Here is a 20,706-nt window from a genome sequence, read left to right on the forward strand (position 1 = left end):
CCACTAACACTGCATACCTGGAGACAGTATACCAACCTGTCAGTCGATGTCTCTGCTTTAAGTTACCATTGGAGCTGGCACACTTTTGCCACCACAGGTCATAGTTTAGGCCTGAGACTGAACTTGGAGCAGGCACTACCTAGCTTGAATAAGGCCCAGTTTATTGTTCCCATGTTACGCCTAAAAATCTGGATAGAATCACAGGATTGTGGCTTGCAAAAGGTTGTTTGGCATGTCAGTCCCTTGCTCATACATTGGCTTTGTATATGATTGCTGTACTAAAACCCAAAAGACTCAAGAATGAGAGCCCATTCATCTCTTACATATTGCTAACTTCAGTAGGTTTTTGGAGTTATCAAGTTTTTTCTCATTGAATTAGCACAAGCAACAAAATAGCTGAGATAGTGTGATTTCTTGATATATAATCTAAGGATTTCTTGCAGATAAAGGGTATGACAAATACAATAGCCTGAGAGGGACCATTCAGTGCCAATATGATTTTGTGCTACACTTGGCAACCACAGAACTGGCTGTTATGTTCTCCATGTTAATGGGGTGTCTGCTTATAGCCATGAACATAGATTAGACAAATTCATGGTGGAGAACGCGATCAATGACAACTGGTCATGTTAATTTTAATCTCCAGTATCAGGTGGTATGCCAGCAGGTGAGTCCTGTTTTGGGACACCAATACGCATCAAGACTAGGTCTTTTTCGGTCAATTTAATAAGATCTGTACAGGCTGATTAGTGTCGTCCTTTAAGTGGAACATAAGCATAGCATATGTTAACTTGGAAGTATTTTATTTTGAAGAACTAAGCTGGAAAATAAGAGTATGCAAGTCATAGTAGTCACTTAATTTTTTATTCATCTTTCTGTGGGAATAGGGAAAGAAAGCATACATTTATACAATATTTCACAATCACTTTTATCCAAGATGGGGTTATTTTATTTTAAATACTTGCCAAAAAATAGCAAGAGCAATTTGACAGTAGTACAACAACCTGTGCCCAGAACACTGACAAGTACCGAGTAAAGCTAAATAATTGCGTACCAATATCTTGAGAGGTAACATCTTATATGGACTGAGTGTGCATTAAAAAAAAAAAGTACTGCTGGTTGAGTATCTTGAGGTAAATGGTGTTCCAACAAGGATACTATTTTTATCATTTGCTCATAATTCTGTACATAGCTTTCTGTATCTTATACCAAATATTCCTAATAAAAATGCGTTAAAAAGGTTAAAAAGAGAACTGGAAAAAGGTCAACCAATCAGTCACCTCACTTTGTTAAACTACAATCAGCAATTTATTCTGTAGAACTGTAGTATGAATAATATTTATTACTACTACATCTGATTACACCTTAGTTATGCAAGAGCTACTCCACATGGATTTTGCTATCAAAGAAGGTATAAAGTTGTGTATTGTAATCCAGACTCATTTTCAGAATATCACCATGAATGAGAACGCTAGGTCAAATAACTCCAACAATTACGAGGCACAATCTGTTCCAAAATGCTAAGTTATATTTAGCAACTGTACAAAGAGTAGTCATGCATTGTGTGATATAAAGTTCTTAGCATCTAACACAAACTGAAAATGGATTGCAGGGTTTAGACTTCAGTTGATCACAAAACTGGCTATTCTGTTAATCCTGTGGCAATTATATGGCAGCCAACTAAGTAGACACAGGCAAACCAAAGACAACTGAAAGCTTGAGTCAAAGCTCCAGCTTTTCTTCACGAGTCAAAGATACAAGGTGAACCACCAGAGCTGGCCATACAAGCTGCATGATTCAAATACAAAAAGCAACAATTGTCACAATATCTGCCAGAAAGCAGAGCATCTTTCCTAGCTCAGACTTAACATTGGCTTTTATTTATAGGTCTTGGCTTAAGCATTTTTTTTTTAAAGAAAAAACCAACAACCTTGCCCACCTCTACGTTTTCTGTGTAAGTCAGAAACAAAGATGTTGAGATTCCCTGCAAGATATTATTGTAAATATGGATCAAAACAGTTTGGTAAATTTTAGCAATTTTACAGATTCTACCAAAGTTTTCCGACCTGTGGTATCATTCTTGTTAAAATTTTTGAACTAGTTATTTAGGGGATTTTGAAAGGCATTAAATAATATGAGACATTACTCTGATTGTCAGTTTTGATGATTTTCTCTATGTGACCTGGAATCAGAAACATATTAGCAAAATACACAAGAAAAAATTTCCTACCTGGCTCAGGTCATATTGGTGGAAGTCTGTGTTTGATAGAAAGCTGCTCTATGAAAATTTGGGGGTAATTTCCCAAGACAAACATAGCTTTTCAATGGTTCTTATATTTACATGTTTTTAGATGACCACTGATAGTTTCTACATTTTCTTAGTATAAACACTATCATTTTGAGGAGAAACAAGACATATCAACCATTCAGATCTTTTTTACGCATGACTTCTTGAGTTAGGATCACTATATCAAGCCCTAAAATTAGTAGCAAGCAAATAATCCTTAATTCAAAAATACAATTGAAGAAACAGTCCCCCTATATTTGTCACCAAACAAAATGAACAAATTGTGTCCAACAGTATCCGTAACCCAGTTGGGCACGGGGTTCTTCGGTCTACCACAAAACCATAAGGCAATACAGTAATCTTTGCATGGTATGCCAGTTACAAACAACTCTGCTATTACCCTTCTCCCTGTTTTCAAGTTTGGTGACCAGAAACTTGTTTATAAATAATTCCTCTTTGTTCCCAGAGATCAGTACATAAGAAAACAGTGTGGTTTAATAAATAACTGTTTAGAAGAGAATATTCACAGTGAACAACTGATTGACATAAAAAAAATATTTATAAGTCTAATGCATGATTAAAAAATGACCTGACCAGAATCTGATAATACTGGCTACTATTGGTTCAGTACTTAGTTTTAGAGCATGAACTGACTTTGGCCTGTATACATGTAGCTGATCAAATAACTGTAGTGTTATTACTTTTCAAAAGTACTTTGGCACCTGTCTACTTACTGCCCTTTTTCCTAGGATATTTTTTTATATCGTAAGGCTCAACATCTTAAATGCCTATAAAGATGCTCTTGAATACAGTAGTTTAAATTTAAAGTTGTAGGGCTTTTTTGCTAGACTGTGCTACATTATTATCTCTACAGAAATAATTGCATATCTGATGGTAAGCATGTTTTTAAAAAGTAGTGTGTAGCTGTATTTTTTGGTGACCATAGGTAAACCTATGCATCACAAACAAATATTACTCTGACAAGTCAATACCAAAAATCAAGTGTTGTGAAGCTGTAAAAGGCAACGCATGAAGGTGAGGAGTTCTGGGTAATGAAGCTTCCTGAGGGGATCCTGACACAGTGGGAACTGGGCTGGATCCAAGTTTAATCACATGCAATGATACTCCACCCCACCCCAACCCTATCCCAAATGCTACACAGATGGTCAAACGCCATCTGTGTCGCATTTGCAGAAAGCTGGAAAGGCTGCTGAGAGGAGGAAAGAGCAGGAAGTCTGCTTCTGCCAGCCCGGTTACTAACACTTAAATCGGAATCCAACCCACTGAATCCTGCTTAGTGAAATAAAATACACTAGTCAGAACATTAACAAATATAAAATTCGAAAAAGCTTCTTTCAAAAGAATTAAAGTCAAGAGCTTTCCAGTGCCGTAGCTCATTTTTTTTCAAAAAAAGTCATGCTTAAGTTTTCAAATTACCACCAGACACTGCAAACCTAAATAGTTAGTCAAATAAATGTATGCAATATTTTGGGAACTGGAGGTAAAATAAAGCTTTAAACTAAAAATTGGGGAAGTTTGCCATTTAACACACAATACATTTTATACACAAGCTAGAACAAGAAATGACTAATACACCATTTTAGGAATGGCCACTGACTGTTGGCATGAAGCACAGCTTACCATCTTTTTTAAAAAACAAACCATTGTGAATCTGTAACACATCATGTACAAAATCTAGATCAATTATTTCAGTTTTGTTAGTGTTGTCAATTCAACAATTTAGCATAGGTGGAACTGAGGTATACCTTGTTGAGGGAGGTTAAGTAATGCTTGGAAGCCTTTTTGCTAGATCCCACTTTGATTACATAGAACAGCAGCACACTAAACATTCACAAGCTGTGTCATATTGGCATTACAATAGTCATTTATATAAACACAACAGCAAATGCAATAAAAACAAGTTACCCTTTTTTTCTTAAATCTGAAATGAAATGTTTGATTTAAAAAAAATAGCAGTAGTTCATTTTAAGGAATTAGTCTTAGTCTGACATGTTAAGAAATACAATGTCAGCTTTTAAAATGTTTGAGTAGCCAGGATAGGTCCATGTTCTTTTAATAAGTTTGTTGACATAATTTTGTCATTTTCTCAGTCCCATGTCCTTCAGGCATATGCAAGGAATGCAGTAAGTCTCCTGGATCCATGTCTGGTGTAGGGCAATGAGGCGTCTTCCTACTGACACTCCGAAGGCAGACTTACCATTCCACGTTTCAAGCAGAAAAATGTTGACCAGAAACAGGCCCATTAGCTTAGCAGCTCCAGTTCACAGAGTCTTATTGGTCAAGATGTGTGACCAGTGCAGCTATCATAGACTGGATTCTTTGGGAGGAAAGTCCACATTTGTCACCATAGTGACAACAGTCACAATGTCTTCTGTTGTTATAATGTTTGTTAGTCTTTGCATCTGAATAATCCGTTCTTCTACACAGCCTGCTGATAATCTAGCTTCTGCATCATGATCCCAACACTCCTCTATTGTTTCACAGAGCATTGCCATTCCCTAAAAAGAAAAATACGGAAATGTAAACAAATCCAAATTATATTAAATGCAAAAAGACAAAAACAAAAAATCAGTGAAAACAAGTATGGACAAGTTCAATATTTGATCTAAAATAACTGTCAACAGTGTAATATTTATTCACTTTACACTCTCAAGAAGGCTCAGTAGCTTCAGCATTGCAGTAGGACAGGTTGCTGAGAGCATATTATCCCTATTCTTGCTCTCTGTACTGGCTACAAGTGCACCCATAAGCCCAACTCAAGTTGCTGGTTATTACTTTTCAAGCCCTAAAAGACTGGGATCCTGCATACCTGAAGAAACACCTCACTGAAGTCAACAGAGAAGTCTGGGCTCCACCCTTAGAAGTTACCTCAATAGAAATTCAGAAAATTGATTTTTCAACAAAAGGTGGTCTTGTGCAGCTCCTTGCCTGGAGACTGAGGTACAGTTTTGCATTTCTTCCACAATCTTGTCAAAAATGGATATTCATAGAGTTTTTCCTCAAATGTCTGAGGCTTTAAAGCACCTTCCTTGCTAGGATGCAATGCTATTCTGTTTAATATTTTTCAAGTTTGTTTTTATTGTAAAATAAATGATGATTATTATATTTATTTCTATCCCGCCTTTTGCCCAATGCTGGGCCTCAAGGCGGCCTTACAAAGTTTAAAACATACATGGGGGGGGGGGGGAACCCATAAATGTTTAAAATACACAACAAAATTATAAGACATTAACATAGATGGAGGGACAGATTATTCTTCAAAGGCCTGCTGGAACAAAAAAGTTTTAGCCTGCTTCCGAAAGCCCATCAAGGAGGGAGCCAGCCTAGCTTCCCCGGGAAGAGAGTTCCAGAGCACTGGAGCAGCCACCGAGAAGGCCCTCTCCCATGTTAAAAAAAATATGCATTCTAAAAGAAATAGCAACTTGCAATGAAAACATAGAAAACTAGTTTTCACTCAAGAAGCATTCTGGCAAACAAGTTATGTTTTTTAAACTCCAGTAGAACTACTTTTTTTAAAATCATTTTAACATCGGATGTATTACAGAAAATACGTCATACTATTTGTATCATTCTTCCAGGCTCTTTAAAGGCAATCACTACACAGAAAGACCAACAATGATAAGGAAGAAGCCTCAATGCTGCTCCCGGCGTGTACAGTCCAGCCCGCTGGAAGGGAAAGGAGGACAGGGACAGGACACGGCCAAAACGGACTCCCAGCTGCTCTCGATGCCCCCGACGCTCTCCTGTCCCCACCTGCAGGCTGGCCTGGTTGTCTGTTCGCTCTGAAGATGATGCTGCTGCTTCGGAGCCAGAAAGGGGAAAGAGACCAGGGCTTCTGTGGGGCCTGCCCTCATAGGCTTGGCCCCGCCCACGCTCCATGCCAGGTCTTTCCCACTCGGAAATCCGCCTCCTCCCCCAGCCATGGGGGGGGGGGGGGAGAACGGGCTTATTGAAATCAACAAGTTTTAAGGTATTTGTGACAAAGTCTCTTTCACTTCTTAAAGAGGCACTCATAATTTTAAATTCATTTGATTCAGTTTCCTTTTCTGCAATGTACATTGTTACTGGCCATTTTTCATGCTAGAAAGGCTTATTGCGAACATAATGCAGTGTTCCCTAACCCTAACCCTAACCCTAACCCTAACCCTAACCCCTCAGTATAGAATTATTTGTTTTAATATATTACATTTCTATCCCATCATTTTCCTCCCGCAAGGAACCCAAGGCAGCTTATGTGGCAGTCTTCCTCTCGATTTTATCCTCACAACCCTTTTAGTTTAGGCTAAAAATCAGTAACCAGCCCAAAGTCACTAAGTGAGCTTCATGGCCAACTTTGAGACTGGGGAAATACCGTATTTCTTCGATTGTAAGACGCCATCGATTTGTAAGATGCACACTAATTTCAGTACCACCGACAGAAAAAAAACCTAAGGCACGATTCTAAGACGCACCCCATTTTTAGAGATATTTATATGGGGAAAAAAGTGTGTCTTAGAATCGAAGAAATAGGGTATTTATGTTTTGCCTTTCCTCAAGAAGCTAAAGATCTCCCCATTTTTACCCTCAGAACAATCCTGTGAGTTAGGTTAGGTTGAGCATCAGTGACTGACCGTTTATAAAAACAGGAGGCATTTGCTAGTCCTTCTCAGTCAGCAAAATGTCTTGGGCCAGGACTGGCTATTTATGAATGTGTGTCCTGCTTGGCTATTGTGTCTCTGAATGAGGCAATGGGTCAGTCTATGTTTCTGTTCAATGTGTGTTTATGTTCTCTGTGTCTGTATGTTGTAAAAGAGGAAGTTCGTGTTTTTATTTGAGTTCTCTACCATAGAAATTAGATTTTTTCTTCCAGGAAAGCATGGAAGATGATTTCGTCTTCTTCATCATCATTTATTTCTTACCCGCCTCTCCACTTGGATCGAGGCGGGGAACAACATTGAATATAAAACACACTAAAAACTGATTAAAAACATAGCATACATGATTAAAAGATTCTAAAAACATTCTAAAACTTCACTGGATAGGCCTGCCGGAATAGATCAGCCTTTATCGCTTTTTTAAATGCTAAAGGACTGTCAAGTAGACAAATCTCCTCCTGCAGGCCACTCCACAGTCTTGGAGCAGCAGAAGAGAAGGTCCTCTGGGTAATACTCGTCAACCTAGTTTTGGTTGACTGAAGTAGATCCTTCCCAGAGGACCTGAATGTGTGGGGCGGGATTGTACGGGAGAAGGCGATCCCGCAGGTAGCCTGGACCCAAACCATGTAAGGGCTTTAAAGGTAATAACCAACACTTTATACTTCACCCAGAAACTAATTGGCAGCCAGTGAAGAGATTTAAATCTGGTGTAATGTGGTCACCCCTAGATGTACCAGTGACCAGCCTGGCTGCCATATTTTGGACTAACAAGTTTCCGGACTAGGCACAAAGGTAGCCCTATGTAGGGCGGATTGCAGAAGTCAAGCCTCAAAGTTACCAGCGCGTGCACTACCGCCTTTAGGTCTTCTGACTCTAGGAAGGGGCGCAGCTGATGTATCAGCCAAAGCTGATAGTAGGCACTCCTGGCTGTCACATCTATCAGGGCTGTCATTCGGAGCGATGGATCCAGAAGCACCCCCAAGCTGCGAACACTACATATGTAGTGAAAAATATTTTTGCATTGTTTTTCTACATCATTGGCTGCGTGTCAGATGCGAGTTCAATACTGAGAGCAGAGTAGGGAGAAAGCTACAGACAGCTAGCCCTGCAGCTCATCATAGTCTTGATCTGGCCCTAACGATATCTCCATAGGACATCATTATTAGCAGCAGCATGATATTGTATGGTTGTGTGAAATCTCCATACACACACTCATGATGTTAAAGTCACTTGCTTCTCTGGAAGGAGTGTTGTTGCTGGAAGAAGAATATATAGATTGAAAGGAGTGGGTTGTTGGCTGTGGGATTCAAACGACAGCTCTGCCTCCACTGATCATCTTTGGCTCCCCACACCAGTCTGACTGGCTACCAGCCACCACTGGTCCTCTCTGGAAGAAGACTGTCCCTGCAAGCTTCCCAATTACAACTGTGGAAACCTCTGCAGCCCTTTCTTCTGGTATCAGTGCTCCAACTCAGAGAAGGCAAAGGGGGAGCAGTGCTGAGAGCAGACTGGGAAAAGGCTTGGATCCAGTGCCCTCCTGTTCCCTAGCAAAGTATGCCAGCCCTGGACCTGGCATATTAATTTCAATTCCAATGGAAGCAATGGGAAGTTGAGAACAGACACTTGATGGGAGTGGTAAAGGACCAACAAAAAGTTAGTGCAGTTAATTAAACCCTTAAAAGTTCATTAAACTTTTTCAAATACACTGTTGTAATCCATGCTCCAAAATTAAAGGATTCAGCTATCCTGAATGTTAATGTCTCCATAGGATTTTAAAATATTTTTAAAAGTTTTAAAAAATAAGATTAAGTGTCAGTTAGGTTTCAAATGGAAGCTTCAATATTACTCTGCAAATTTGATCATATTACTTACAGCATGCTTCTGCCAACACTCTCTCAAGACAGGCCTCTTCTTTTTATGTACTACAACTTCTTGCATATCTTCAAGTGAAGGATGCTGACCCACTTCTTCTTCAAAAGGCAGCATATACTCATCCACAGGTCCTGCATTTAAAACAAATAAAGTGTTTGATAAGTCACATTTAAATCCTACCCTTTTTCCATGCTGCTCAGGGCAGATTAGTCTGAAAGTTAGCAACTTGCCCATGGCTGTCCAATGAGCTTAGTCAGTTGAATGGGATTCTGCTCAAGGGATGCTTCTGCTAAACCCGGCCTTCTATAATCAGGTAAGTCAAAATCCAACCAAAATGGCTAAGCCCAGGTCTCACCAAGCCCATTACAGGTGTGGTTTGTGATTCAATATTCAGTTGAGCTTCAAGTATCAGTACAATATTGACAAAAACAAGGTGTCCTATCAAAGTGCTTGTAGGTGGGAATGTAACTGAGCATGGTATAGGGCAATTTCCATACCCCAGATACATATCTGGCATATGAAAACTAAAAGGCCAGCATCTCAAAAGGTTAGTGGTTGTCCAATTTTTCGTTTTTAGGACATAGTGTACTGACACCCCAGGCCACAATGTAACCAAAAAATAAAGTTAGCTCCTGTTTGCTCTCTCTATATGGAAAACTGATCAGCATAATATACTAGGCCAAATGTGAACTGAGTTTTCCATACAGAGTAACAACTTACCCTACCCCAAGGCATGTTCATGGTTGGAGTCAGATGACAGAACTTACCTTGATATTTTGGCCAGTTCATGCTGCTGCAGTTGAAGGATCAAGGGTCATTCAACGTTAATTCACACCTGTTCAAATATCCATTTTAACAAATGGATGACCACCTACATATCCTGCTTTTGCAAGGTATTTTCAAAATAGTCTTTGGATAACATGTTTTGTTTCCAGGCTGTATAGTGATGCCTCTTGCTTCACCCTGCCTTTTGTAATATATGTAAGCTTTTTTCCCACCTACCCACCCTGGCGGCTTGGTGAAACTCTATAAAACGAGAAGGCATAGCAGACTACACCATGATGGAGTCCATTTCAATAATAGGACTGGATTAAACCATTTACTGCTCACAAATAAGTGACTTGAAATGCCCAGGATCCTGGCCACAGGCTATGCTGGCTGGGGCTGATGGAGAACTGAAGTCTAAAACATCTGGAGGGGACAAGGTTGGGGAAGGCTGTTCAGTGCTGTACGGTGCTTGTACAGTAAAGAGTTTATGTACAGTTTGTGCATCTAGGTACATATCAGCATTGCTATCTGTAAATAGTCATAGCTGCTAACAAAACAAGTCTCTGCACTATAACAATGTTACAACCCTCTTTATTGGAAATTTAGTTTTGTTGATTTAATCTAAACTTGGAATATTCCCCCCAAATATTCCCTGCCTCTGGAGGTCAGGCAGGCACCAATTTTGTATTCCTTTCGGCGCCTCCTGAAAACATAATTATTCCAGGAAGCCTTTCCTTAATGACCAGCCACGGTTCACAGTACATTTTTCTTCTTTTAAAATCTATTTTATAGTGTTTTATTCTGTTTTTATTTTATCTTGTACACCACTCCAAAATGTTCAATGGAGAGCGGTATATAAATATTGTAAATAAATAAATTGTAAATAAATATTTAAACATTTGTGTTTTACTTACCATCTGATGCAGTACATCGTGATGCTAGTTCCCAAAGGACTAGACCCATGGCATACATGTCTATTCTCAAAAATGCATCCCTTTGGAAGTTTATAGCACCTTCTAACACTTCTGGAGCCATGTATCTTCGGGTGCCAACCTTAAAACAAATAAACCACTAGATGTTAAGTTACCACCTTCAGTATGTGTTCTAAAGAAATAAAGTCTAATTGCCATTATAACCAAAACCATTTAGCACTTAATGTTTGGAGCCTTACAATTTACTTTGACATAGCTCACTACCTAACCCAAAAATGCATTCAATACTGTTTTTTTTTTAAATGTAGACTCTCTTCAGTATATTGCTTATTAAAAGAACATTGAAAATCTTTTGAAGCAAATAGCTTCAGTAGCTCCCAGTATTCTTTCGAAGTGGTAAGAGGAATGAGAACTTTTGGCAAGAATAGTCTAGCTCACACAGGGAGATGTGCACTCCAGGCTTTGATTACCATGGTAGTCTCTAATGCCAAGGATCCTATACAAGTTACACAGGATTTCTGGTTTAGATTTGTCTCAAACCGCTGGACGCTTCTATGCACTTCTAAGAAGAAAGGAACTCTTATCACATCCGGAAGCAAACTTGAAGGGTCCTTGTATCACCTCTCTCATTTCCTACCCAGCATCCAAAGTCTCTTCATTGCTTTAATTTATGAAAGGCCTCTCCTTTGTCCTTCCTGGAACATTTGTGTATGCTTATCCTTCCTAAAGGCTCACTTCCTCAATGGCCTGCTTTGCAGCCCTTGCTTATTGGGTGTTCCTTGTCTCTTGTTAAGCTGCTGAGCTTCTGGCCTGACAACCACACCAACTCCAGTCTCTCCACAGCCTCACTCCAACACTTCCGTTACTTTCACTTTTTCTACCCGCCCCCCCCCCCCCGGCCCATGGGCCTGTACAAGGCCTAATACCGAGGACGCAAAGTAGTATTCTTAGCCTATAGAGTGTCACATAACCTTTTGGTGATATGCCCCCTCCCACCTTCAAGTGATAACCTTGTTACTCTTGCACATCTGGGACTGAACAGGCTGATAATGTGAAGTTTTTCCGAGTAGTAATCTACAGTCATACACACTGCCTCCTTCCCCACTGACCACTCAAAGAGCTAGTTACAGTTAAACACATGTCTTTATCAAGTGAAACCATTTAAAACTCGTCTGATATACCTATTCTGAATTTTACAGCAAACGCTTTTACAAGAAAGTCTTCCAGATATGGTCATGTATAAAAGAGAGAGACAGAGAGAAGCTGGCAATTTATTCAGAGAAAGTATAAGAATTTTCTTTTGACCACAAACTTACCTGACCATGGGTATCACCTGCCGACTTCCCAGCCTCAAATTTTAAAGCAAGGCCAAAGTCAGCAATACAAGCTGTAAGATTGTTTTTCAACAACACATTCTTGCTTTTGATGTCCCTTGAAAAAAAATAAAGAACCAAGGTTAAAAAGCCCTACAGAACAGAATAATGTCTGAACGTGATTAAACCTCAGCTTGGATTTATGCAGTACTTATAATCAAGGGTCCACAAATATAGACAGGCCTCTTTTTTATTACCACTGACCCTTCTCATTCACTAAGTTCTGTACCATGTGCAAAGAACTCATGAAATAAAGAGAACAGTGTTTGCTTTGTGCTGGTCTTTTACAGAAGGTACAAGTTACTGTTTGTAAGTTGTAAAATCCCAATCGGAAGTGTGTCAAACTGTCTCCTCCATTCGTCTATGAAGAATGAAATAGTGGGGCAGAAGAGAACAATCTTTCTTGCCACTTAATGCCACCGGTGCTTGTAATGTATTATGCCACTGCTTTTATGCCTCTTCTTTCAGGCATTTGGCAGCATATAATGGGTCTTTTTTATCAGGTCCTGTAATGGTTTTATACTTTAGGTTAACATTTTTTTAATGGTTTTTAATGTCTGTGAACCACCCAGAGAGCTTCGGCTATGGGATGGTAATGAAATGAATAATGAAAACTGTGGAACTGACATATAGTAATTGGCATATTACGAGTTAAATGTAACACATTGTCAAGTTGTTCTCCATAATTTTAAACTTTGGGATGGACCAGATTTACATTCAGTGGAGTTCTGATTCTGCACTGAGCTCAGGGGCAGATTAAGGTCAGCTGATGCCCTAAACACAGCCCAATAATGGTGCCCCCTTGGCCCTTCCATTGCTTAGCTGGCAAGACATTAAGGCTCAATAAGTGCTGAAGGTGAAATAAGACATTAAAAACTCCGTTTTCTTCAAGGCCATCCCCCACGCCAGAACACACAACTATAGTAAATCTAAACTGTTTTTATATTTATTTAACACTAAATAGCAGCAAGAAATATAAATCAATTACTTACTTATAACTAGGGCAACAGAAAAAAAAATTCAAATTTTCATCACTGTTTTATGCATTTTTTAATAAAACTGTTATAAGGGGGAAAATGCAAATGCAAAAATTTCTTAGAATGTGCCGCTAGGCCCTTTCAATGAATCTGGAATTCCTTAAAATTAGATGGCTACAGCTATGGTACTGGTACTCTGTGGTGCCCCCTTCCCTTGGTGCCCTAAGCACGTGTTTATATTGCTTAAAGTTTAATCCAGGGCTGACTGAGCTGAGCTAATTTTTATTGATTACCCCCTTTCTCCTGCAGCTCCCTAAAAAAGCTGCTCTGGATGATTGGGGGTACCTCTGAAGGGCATGTGACATGGCACGGGGGTCTGCAGGGAGGAGGGGGTATTGGCAACTATCACCTCCGCACCCCCTTCCTTCAGCAGGGAGCCTCCACTGGATTCCTGTTCTCTCCATCAACAGAAGCTCTCCTGTTCATGGAGGACTAACTCTGGACCCAGGCCATTATATGTTTCTTGCAGTCATACTATTACAGAAGATGCATTAACTATTACTCTGAAATATAATATATCCTCTCAACATTTAAAGTGTAATGACAGCTCAGGGAATATGTGGAAAAATCATACCTATGGGATATAGCTGGCTTATGCCCATCTTTTAGCCCAGGGATGTCTTCATGAAGATACGCCAAACCTCTAGCCATAGTTTCAGCAATGTGACATAGTTCATTCCATGACACTACATTAGCCTTCAGGAAGTCAGTAAGCGAACCCTGAGCAATTAGAAAAAATACGTATTTCCTCTTAAAGTGTGTTCAGCATCCTTTCTCCTCCCAAATTGAGTTCAACAAGATACAAATAATAATACTAATAAAAAACTAGCTTCCAAAAAATGCACTCCCGAATTTAAATCTCTGCAATGTACATACAGATCTCTTAGCACAGATTCCTCCTTGTTCACTACCTACAATCCCACACATGCACCTGGAGAACGATACTGCTGCAAATCTATTCTGCATGAAGCAGTACGGATAAGTGTTAGCTGGGCATGACATATTAGCCATGTAGGAAATTATCCTAAACTCATTCTCAGTCCAATTCTTTCAGATTTATTCTGTCAGGCAAAAACTTACACAAGAGTCTGCTTTTGTAATCAACTAGAAATTTGTGTTCCTCTGTTGTTTAGCAAAGCAGAAATGGGCGAGTGGGTGGGAGCAGGCATAACTGTGTGCTCCCAAACATCCCACAGTTAACAAACCATGGATTGCTTAATCATGTGAACTGGGTCAATAGCACACACATTTCAGGTAAAAACTCAATGGAAACGCAGAGACAGGTTTCAATGTCTAAAGCAGAACTAAAAATAACATTAAAGGTAAAGGGAGAAGGGGTGACTACAGTTATGAAAATTGTATGACTTAAAATGAGAAATAACAAATACCTTTTCATGAAATGCTGTAATTAGCCATAAATCGACATCAATGTTTGTGCCTCGTTTCTCAGCACCAATAAATTGTAATAGGTTTTCATGCTTCATTCCAGGCAAGCTGTATATTTCATATTCATTTTGCCATGACTGTTTGTCCTAAAACAAGAATAAGCATGTTATTATATTAAATCTTTTTTAAAACAACAACAACAACCAACTTCTGCACTTTCATGACAAGCAATGGCAAAGCTCGGCATTCTGCAAAGCAAAGCTCCAGCCATGCATCCTCTTTGTTTTCCTAGGATTTCTCTGGGCTTAGAAACTTTCTATGGCACCTCCCTCAACAACAAAGAAGCCCTTGCTAGGCGTGTGTGTGTGTGTGTGTGTGTGTGTGTGAGAGAGAGAGAGAGAGAGAGAGAGAGAGAGAGAGAGAGATTGGCAGTGAGATATAATCCTAGGGGAGAGTAAAATACCTTCTGTCAGGGATTGGTTGGTGGAGAAAGATTTGTGGAGCAGCTGACTGGCAGAGAGTACTTTGGGTTGTAGGGGGAAATGAGTGGATTCTGAGCTAATTAGAGGAATGGATTTGGGTAATGAATTTGGGGATGATCCTTTTATTTTAGGAGACTAAATTTGGTGCAATTAAGGTGATTTGGGGAAATTAATTGGATTGCCTTATGTAAGTTGGGTGTTCTGTTAGGAGCAGAAACTTAGGAGTTCAAAACAGTATTTTAATGGTTTGGGATTCAGACCCCACCACTGCCTTGAACTCAGGTTCTTAGGAAATTACTTGTCTTTTGCCTTCTGTGACATGATATGGGACTTTTGTAATTGGCTACCCCCATCATAGCCATTTTGTGAATGGACACACCTCCCATGGCAGCAATTTTATGACAGTGTTCACAGCCCTCAAAATTACAAGCATACCCATGCCTCCCCCCCAAAAAACCTGAGCACCCATGTTTTGTGCGGTAAGTTTAACAATAGCAATATATAGTTCAATATCACTTCCCCTTTATATGAACAGTGCTCATTAACGGAGATGTTTTGTTTCTCGTTTGTTTTTAAAACTCTGGTATTTTTTACTTACAAGATTTTGAAAAGAAGTAGAATTAAATGCTTTCTAGCTTGCATCTATAACAATTCTTAATGAAGTTGTAATTATCAGCAAAAAAAGACTTAAAGGTGTTTATATACCTGGATTGGGAATATTTTCACAGCTACATTTTCATTTAATAACTGAGCTTTCCAGACACAGCCAAATCTTCCCCTAGCTTTGATCTCTAGTAACTGCAGAGGCTTTAGGCCCATCAGTGGTGATGGAGGTGGTGGTCCGGGATCCTAGAAACAGATAACATTAATTAGGCTCCAGGGTTGTTGGTGTTTTTTGCCCCCATACTAATCAACCTGTATAAAGAAGGGGAAAATATACCTTTGGGGGCCAAGCTCTGCCAATAAAACTTAGTAGCAGAAGACAAACACTATAATCTCAAGCTGTATCAAGAATGTATTAGCACGTTTCACATTCTTGTCGGCAAAAATAAAACGAGTAACTTCAACAATTACTTGAGTGTAAAATTCCAACAGACAATTGTGTATATAGATGCAGAGAGAGAACATTAGGTATGCAAGTTCCACTTAAATGAAGGCAATGAAAAATTACATTTACGCTTAAATTTCTTTCAATTGTGTTTACATGTTTAATTACCATTAATGATCTATTAAAAAAACCAGATAGTTACTGAAGGACTGCAGCTTTCTGCAGCATATATTCATTTGTGAAAAGATCCCTTCCATATAAACAGAAGCCAAAGATTAGGCACCAAGTATGTCCTAGATTCTTGCCCAGACTGTGAATAAAGAGAAGTACTGTTAAAAAAAATTGTAAATTGCCCAGAGAGCTTCGGCTATGGGGCGGTATACAAATGTAATAAATAATTGTTGTTGTAGTAGTAGTAGTAGTAGTAGTAGTAATAATAATAATAATAATAATAATAATAATAATAATAATAATAATGTGGTCTCCTTCTTTAGGCCTCAGTAAGTTTGTATACATCAGGTTTTGTAATTGTATGCTTGCATTTACTGCTGCCAGTTATAATGACAGGGCAGGATGGTAGTGGTATCCCCTCCCCGCTTTTTTAGGCAAATGAACTACACCATTTAATGTTACACTGTAAAAGCTTATACTTCTCATTTAGATATTTCCTACCTAAAAGTACATTCAGATTTTCTTCTTATAGGAGAGCATTTTGTACACGGATTCTTGATCGACAATGCTTATGACTTCACAACACATTTAACCTCAAATCTGCACCAGTTAAGTGGTAAAATTCTCCTTACCCCTTGGCAAAATGCAAGCAACCAAGCTATCCCATGCTGAGAGGGGTTACCATCAGCAATTTGTTCATCTATACAGACTCCTCATGTTGCACATTTCCAATGTGTAGACAACATAAATGTTACCTGAATTTATTTCTTTACTGATTACATGGAAGGGGACTCCACCAAAGGTAATGGGGTAATTCAAATTTTCCTTTCCCTCTCTCTGACTGAACAGGGCCAACAGAGCTTCTTTCTGCACTGACCCCCTTCCTTCTATATGTAGCTTTTCAGGCATGCCCACTTCCTGCCTCCCTTAGCCTTTCTCCCTAGTAAACAATTGCTTGTCATTGGTTTCCCTCTAAAGCTCAAGAAAACCAGATGACTTTGTTCTGCTCCACTCCCACCCAGCCTTCCTTCATTTTTATACCACCCATGTTCCTGAAACAGGGGGAGGGGCTTAGCAAGGCAGATGTGCCCCCCCACTGTACTATGATCATGCACACGTCATCTCTTTCATGATGGGAAAAGCCCACTCTACACAAGTATACTAGTATTCTTCATGCGCTTAAAGTAGAAATAAAACTATGAAGTCTAAATTCTTTCACAGTCATTTCAGTGTTAAGCTGTAGGCAATATTTTATACTATAAAAACAGGATGGATTTCTATCTTGGATTATGTGTGTTTTTTGCTTGTTTTGCAGGTTAATAGACCCCAGTAACTCCCTTTATTTATGGAAAGAGCAAGGTTTATTTATAAAACATCCCAATTTCACTTAAACTTGATGGCTTTTGAAAATCCTTCAAATTCAGTTTGCAGCTACAGCGTGTTTAAGGTTTTCACGAGACAATCACTCAGCTGTCCTACTAAACCCATCATCTGTACGCCGCCCTGAGATTTTATTGATATAGGGCGGGCTATAAATGTTTTAAATAAGTAAATAAAATAAAATCATAATAATACATATTGGAAGAAATTTCTTAAAACCACCCAAAATTCCACCCAATTATGTATTTATTAAAACATTTGTATCTCACACCATATCACTGGGATCTCAGGGCGGCATACAGATAAAATCAGAACAATGTAAAACAATAAATATACACAACTAAAAATGTATTAAATCATTGACAAACTAAAACCAGTAGAAAAATTTAAAAGCAATAAGAACAATTAAAAACAATTATAACGTGCAACCTTGGAGAATTTAGCCTTCAAAGGCTTTAATAAAATGCTGTTTTAACTTGGTGCCAAAATGAAGTCAGCGTTGGCACCAGTCAAGTCTCCAAGGGAAGGGCATTCCGCAACTAAGGTGCCACCACAGAGAAAGCCCTTTCCCATGACCCAAATTAATGTATTTCTCATGTTGGTGGGACACAGAGGATAGTTCCTCCTACAGATCTCAAATCTTGGGTAGTCATATATACTGTAGGGAGAGTTGCTACATCAAGTACCAAGGTCCCAAGATGTTTAGGGCTTTAAATATCTTTGCCAACACCTTGAATTCTGCCCAAAAAAGTATATGCAGCCAATGCAATTATTTTAAGACAGGTGTCATATGGTTTTTATAGGATGTTCCAGTGAGCATCCTATTCTTCAAGGGCAGTCCTGCGAGTAGTGCATTGCTGTAGTCTAACTGGGAAGTTACCATTGCATGGACTACTGTACATTCAAAACAAGATACAAAAATATAATTTGTAGATATTTTAGAACCTATGAGCCGGAAATGAAATCCTGCCCTCCTGGGTTCCCCAGATAACTCCACAGTCTTACTGGTCATTTGGTGATTTCCAAGCTTTTCTGCAATACCCACCCCCCTTTCTAGCAGGCTGAAATGCCTCTCCTAAGACTTAATTTCTGGCAACAAGAGCTGTAAGCTATAATATGCTTGTATTTGGAGAGTACTTTGGCCCCACGCACCACTGGAATGCAGCTCCTGAGAAATTCTCCAAAACTGAATTTGGCCTTTGGACTGAAAGAGGTTCCCCACCCATTTTAGAACACTAGTCTTTGAACAGCAACATGAGCAGGACCATCACGAAGACAAAAGCACTATTAGGAGAGTACTATTTACTTCATAAAATTACCAAATTTAGTCTTTTACCTCCAACTAAAATGAAGGCTAAGTACATGCAACTATATTTCTTAATGTTCATGCCATTATGCTTGCCTCTCCCTTCCCCCTGTTATCTATCTGATTGTCAATATTTAAATAAGGTCATCAGGGCAGGAATCCTGACTTTTTAAAATTCATATTACTCTGAGGAGAGCACTATATCAACCAAACAATAATCCTTAATGCAAGTATGTAAGAATGCTGAACACACACGTTCTGACAGCGTCCTCCCACCTGTAGAACTGATATTGCTGGTGGATTCAATCCCCCTCTCCCTGCTGCATGCACTGCAGACTTGTTCCAGAGGGTTGGAGGACCCTCCAGAGCACAAATGGAGTTGGTTTTTTTTGGGGGGGGGGCTGTACGGGAAGCAGTAGATGTGGCATTTGTGTGTGTTCCATCCAATTTCTAAGTCTTTTCTTTGCAAAATAGCACATCAGATGCAAACAACTGAAAATTTGATGAGACCTTAATTTACTGAGTTACCATTTCTTCACCTATCAATAATAGCCACTGTGTTTAAGGATACAAAAATGCAACCATTTAATTATAGGATTCTATTACAGAACTGTTTTAAAACTTAACTAAGTGAACCAGTTCGAGTCTTTCCTTTATGCAGTAGTATTTATGAAAAAAACTTGGTCATATTTAAACTACTGGTTGCATTTACTTTACATTATCTAAGAAATGAGTTATCTAGAGATTTTTTTTTTTAACAAATGCTCCCAGTTATAGGATACGTAAAAATTGACAACATGTAGTAGCTATAAAAAAGAGTAACAGCTAACTAGTAAATCCTCACTAAAACAAGGAATAACACATGTATTAATAAGTCAATGAGGATGAAATCAATAATTTTGGATTCTGGAAAGTTCTGATCTTTTATAAAAGAAAAACATTTAATGTCTCTGTCTTCAGGTTAACTTTTAGAGAAAAGTTTCAACTAAATGGATGGAAAAATATAATGTTGTATAAACTAATTTAATCCCCACCAGCCCACAATAGTGATAGCTACGTATGTAAAATACACATGGAAACAATGTATTTAATAAAATAATAGGGAAAGTATTATACACTACAGTACCCAAGATTCAAAGCACTGCTTGACTAATCCCACATATCCAAGGCAACAGCAGCCCACCATGCCATATATCGCACCACATTTGAACTTGAGGAGACTTCCAAAAGTAGATTGGGGCATGGCATGAGAGTCGGCTGTTCAAAGAAAAGATGCCAACAATTTCACAGAACATGTCCAAGCCCTTTATACATGCCTAAAATTACTCTTTGGATCCCAACCATTGGCACTATAAAATGCTTTACAATTCAATTTTACTTCCAAATTAAGATGCTGATTTTATCTGAAACATGGAGAAAGTAAATGAAAATCTGCCAACATTATGCTTTAGAAAAACTGCATTTATCTAGTAACAATATTGTCAGTATTCATGACAATACAAAATTTGATTCTAAAGTCTAAAAGAGAAAATATCAACCCTGAGTAATTGTACTTGGCACAATATTAGATACTGGGGTATCTCAACTAGTGACACCACAGGCTGTAGCCAAAATAGTTTGGCAACACTGAAATGATAGTTTGTAGATGTACATTGGAACAGCAGTATGTGGCTTTTTGGTCCAAACATTTATAAATGTCTGGTCCAAGTATTACCCCAATATCACTCATATAGTCTACAACTCCACAAATCTATGACTGTAAACAAACAATGCATCTTACCTCTATCATTATATGAAAGGCGTGCTTGTAAAGAAAAACACAAGCAAAAGGAAATTACTTTTGTATAGTACAAATTAGATACACGAACAGCTTATGAAATATAATAGAAAAGAGTGCTAAGTAGTTAATAGATAAGATCCACAATGGAAGTCTATATTTTTTTTTTTAAAAAAAAATCATAATAAAAGCTTTGTACTGAACCCCTTCCCCCTGCCACCCCGCTGGTGGT

At 38.7% G+C, this 20,706-nt stretch overlaps 1 protein-coding gene across 2 annotated transcripts in view; it reads right to left on the minus strand.

Annotated features, from left to right (window-relative positions):
- Nucleotides 1-842: 842 nt before the first annotated feature.
- Nucleotides 843-20,706, minus strand: part of ACVR2A (activin A receptor type 2A) — a 60,768-nt gene continuing 40,904 nt past the window's right edge. The window contains exons 6-13 of one of the 2 annotated variants that reach the window (XM_063116571.1): nucleotides 20,478-20,501; nucleotides 15,498-15,641; nucleotides 14,313-14,456; nucleotides 13,499-13,644; nucleotides 11,831-11,945; nucleotides 10,497-10,635; nucleotides 8,815-8,945; nucleotides 843-4,806 (exon numbers count right to left, since the gene is read on the minus strand). In XM_063116571.1, the coding sequence (XP_062972641.1) occupies nucleotides 4,612-4,806; nucleotides 8,815-8,945; nucleotides 10,497-10,635; nucleotides 11,831-11,945; nucleotides 13,499-13,644; nucleotides 14,313-14,456; nucleotides 15,498-15,641; nucleotides 20,478-20,501 (1,038 nt within the window). In that variant the 3' untranslated portion in view covers nucleotides 843-4,611. The remainder of the gene's footprint in view (nucleotides 4,807-8,814; nucleotides 8,946-10,496; nucleotides 10,636-11,830; nucleotides 11,946-13,498; nucleotides 13,645-14,312; nucleotides 14,457-15,497; nucleotides 15,642-20,477; nucleotides 20,502-20,706) is intronic. The other variant, XM_063116572.1, reaches the window with a different exon arrangement.

Source organism: Elgaria multicarinata, chromosome 2 (genome assembly GCF_023053635.1).
Source record: "Elgaria multicarinata webbii isolate HBS135686 ecotype San Diego chromosome 2, rElgMul1.1.pri, whole genome shotgun sequence".
Taxonomy (NCBI): domain Eukaryota; kingdom Metazoa; phylum Chordata; class Lepidosauria; order Squamata; family Anguidae; genus Elgaria; species Elgaria multicarinata.